This window comes from Cucurbita moschata, unplaced genomic scaffold, assembly GCF_002738365.1.
Source record: "Cucurbita moschata cultivar Rifu unplaced genomic scaffold, Cmos_1.0 Cmo_Scf00106, whole genome shotgun sequence".
Classification (NCBI taxonomy): Eukaryota; Viridiplantae; Streptophyta; class Magnoliopsida; order Cucurbitales; family Cucurbitaceae; genus Cucurbita; species Cucurbita moschata.
In genome coordinates, this window is record NW_019268622.1 from 215710 (window position 1) to 219358 (window position 3649).

General features: G+C 46.2%; 1 protein-coding gene across 1 annotated transcript; it reads left to right on the forward strand.

The window, feature by feature from the left end:
- Nucleotides 1-1065: 1065 nt before the first annotated feature.
- Nucleotides 1066-3359, forward strand: LOC111439772. The gene is made up of 2 exons (XM_023077297.1): nt 1066-2224; nt 2326-3359. Exons 1-2 carry the CDS (start codon nt 1066-1068, stop codon nt 3357-3359), a joined length of 2193 nt encoding a protein of 730 aa, XP_022933065.1.
- The last annotated feature ends 290 nt before the right edge of the window (nt 3360-3649 follow it).

Here is a 3649-nt window from a genome sequence, read left to right on the forward strand (position 1 = left end):
CCCCCCCCCCCCCCCCCCATATGGGAACTAAATGGGTGTAGGGGTACTCAGCACACCCCTAGGCTAGGTACCATGTAGTTCCGATAGCCATGTAGAGGTAGCACCTCATAGAGAGATACCAACCATATTAGCTTGGCATAAAGAACCTTTAGGCGTTTAATGAAAGAACGAAGAACCAGTGAAACCCAAGGGGCAAGCCCCAAGGGACCAAGATTAAAACCAGATGTCCTAGAACCGAAATAAGAAACCGTGGCATTCTGTTAAATTAAGATGCGAAGAGAGCCTACAAGTAGATGGCTTACTGAGTATAATTTTTATACTAATCCTTGCTATGTGTTTCCTTTTTTTTTCAGGAGCGCGAGGCGTCGGTCAAGAGTGGGCGTGATCAGACGGGAAGTGTCACAGAGGAATGGGTTGTCCCGGGGCGTCAGTTCAGTCTTAGCCTTTAGTATTATATTTGCATTCTTTTGAAATTTATTTTCCAAACGGTCTTGTGTTCTGTGTTTGTCGTTCGAAAAAACTTTATTGGAATTTGATGATTTTCTTTATTTCATATTTAAATCTCTTTGTGCATTTGTGTCGTGTCGTTAGTCACGGTCCGTAGTAAAATATTAGGCTGTGACAAATTTGGTATCAGAGCAGTCAGGTTATAGGTCATGTAGACATTTAGGATAGAGAGTCGTGTCCTCTGTGACTTCGCTCGTCAATCACATGCCACTCACGACCAGACGTTCTCACGCGACGAAAACATAAAGACAAAGGTTAAGTTAGTATTTATAGAGTATACCATGATCGACTATAGCATTATATCGCACATTACTTAGGAGATGTGTTATGAATGAATTGTGACCATAGTTCCTTTTTCAATTGTGGTAGATAATTGCACCAAAGAGACGTGAACCATATGTAGGGCTAGGACCCAGAAGGGGAAGAAGAGAGGAAGTTCAGGACACCTCGGTTCCAACACCTGAAGAGGAACAACCTGAATTTTAGGAGGAGGTTGGGGATATGCCCCAAACTAGCGAGGGGACAGTACCACAACCATCAAGATCAAAAGGACGCCGAATGAAGGCCAAGGCCCGAAGGCTGCTTGATACACCCCCTACTACTCCCTTCTCCGAGGAGGCCCCATCGGGTTCAACCCCGTGTACAGCAGTCCCGCTAAACCAGCCATTAGCCATGCCCTCAGCTGAGATGTTTCAGACGTTCATGATGACGTCAATGGAAAATCAGGCTCTGACGAACCAGATGATTCAAACCATGATGTCTAATCAGTCAACAGGGCAAGGAGGCAAGGATTCAGGGACTATGACTGTGGAGTCCCGCTACTTAAGAGATTTTCAGAGGCATAAACCGCCTTCCTTTGATGGAGGCAAGGTGAATCCTATTGCCGCTGAGAATTGGCTAGAGGCCATAGAAACGACCTTTCATTTTATGAACTGCCCACCAAAGTATGAAGTCCATTGTGGGACATATATGCTGAAAGGAGAAACGCACTTCTGGTGGAAAGGTGCTCAGAAAACCATTGTACCACAAGGAGAGTTTATTACATGTTGTCAGTTTAAAGATGCATATCTTCACAAATACTACCCAATCACTACTAAAGTGAAAATGCAGACAACCTTCCTCGCATTGAAACAGGGAGACAGATCAGTGGAGGATTATGACTTGGAGTTCAATAGGTTGGCAAGGTTTTCTCCAGCCTCTTTTAGTTCTAAGGAGTTGAAGGGCGAACGATTTATCGCTGGCCTGAGGGAAGAACTAAGGGGGAATGTGGCATCCCAGTCATCCTTTGTCTATACGAAAGCCCTTCAAGTGGCGACCCTGCTCGACTCGCCCCGTACCGACAAGCTACAGCTGGGAATAGCACAATCATCCCACACTCTAGCCCAGGGAAAGGGGACATACCCTAGCCACCCCAGAACTGGCAGACCACCCCATGGCCGCACTGATAGGCGAAAGAGAGTCCTGGTACGGAACATGATCTTGTGTCCTAATTGTCGGCGTCCTCACACGGGGGAATGCAGAGCAGGAACAGACACCTGCTACAGATGCGGTCAGGTAGGGCACTTTGCAGTGGATTGCCCTCAGAAAAACGATCAGCTTGTCAACCTGCCTGCAGTACAGCATGAGAGGGGCCAAGCTGGCCAACATCAGCAGGGGCGAGCTGTAGCCCATGCAACAACAGCCAGGCAAGCTGACCAGCCTGACACGGTTGTTACAGGTACGCTACCCGTATTTGGTCATCTTGCATTAGTGTTGTTTGATTCGGGTTCGACACATTCATTCGTATCTGAAGAGTTTGTAGAGAGCTAGCACATCCAGAGAAAGAACTTTTAGAGATTACCCTATCAGTGTCTACCCCTACTCACGAGCTGTTGCTAGCTACCCATAAGATTAAGGGAGGTGGAGTAACAATATCAGGGCGTGTCATTGAAGCTACACTGATAGTGTTAAGCATGCAAGACTTCGATGTCATCTTGGGTATGGATTGGCTAGGCGAGAATCGCGTTTTGATAGATTGCGAGACTCGAATAGTGACTCTCAGGCTCCCGTCAAGGGACAGCTTTACCTACAAGGGACCCACTTCCAAAGGTTTCCCAAGCGTTATAACACCGCTAAGGGCTAAGAAGTTGATTCATAGTGGCGCAAGTGCATTTCTAGCCAGCGTGACCTTAGATAATAGTAACAAACAAATAACCTCATCGGTACACATCATCAGGGAGTTTGTAGATGTCTTTCCAGAGGATCTGCCAGGTTTGCCCTCAATTAGGGAAGTCGATTTTGGGATCGATTTAGAACCAGGAACGGTGCCGATCTCCAAGGCACCTTACAGGATGGCACTTGCAGAACTCAGGGAATTGAAGGAACAGTTACAGGAGTTGTTGGATAAGGGTTTCTTCCGACCCAGTGTATCACCCTGGGGAGCCCTTGTTCTGTTTGTCAAGAAGAAGGACGGGTCCATGCGGTTGTGTATTGATTACAGAAAATTAAACAAGGTCACTATAAAGAATAAGTACCCTCTCCCGAGAATTGACGACCTATTTGATCAGTTACAGGGAGCAACAGTTTTCTCCAAAATTGACCTAAGGTCGGGGTATCATCAATTGAGGGTCAGAGAAGGGGATATACCCAAGACAGCCTTCAGAAGTCGTTATGGACATTACGAGTTTCTCGTTATGTCCTTTGGCCTTACCAATGCACCAGCCGTTTTCATGGAACTAATGAACAGAGTGTTTAAGGAATTCTTAGACACCTTTGTCATAGTGTTCATCGACGACATTCTGGTATACTCTAAGTCAGAGGCATATCATGAAATACACCTCAGAAAAGTCTTGACAATACTGAGAGCCCAGTAGTTGTATGCCAAGTTCTCTAAGTTTGAGTTTTGGTTGTCTGAAGTTGCATTTCTGGGTCATGTGGTGTCAAGCAAGGGGATTACAATGGACCTAGCTAAGATAGAAGCAGTGATGAGGCGGCCACAGCCGACCACAGTCACAGAGGTGAGGAGTTTTCTTGGGCTAGCTGGTTATTACAGAAGGTTTGTTCAGAATTTCTCCAAAATTTTCTCAGCGCTGACTCAGCTAACCAAGAAGGGCAAGCCCTTTTCTTGGACTCCAGCTTGCGAACAAAGTTTCCAGGAACTCAA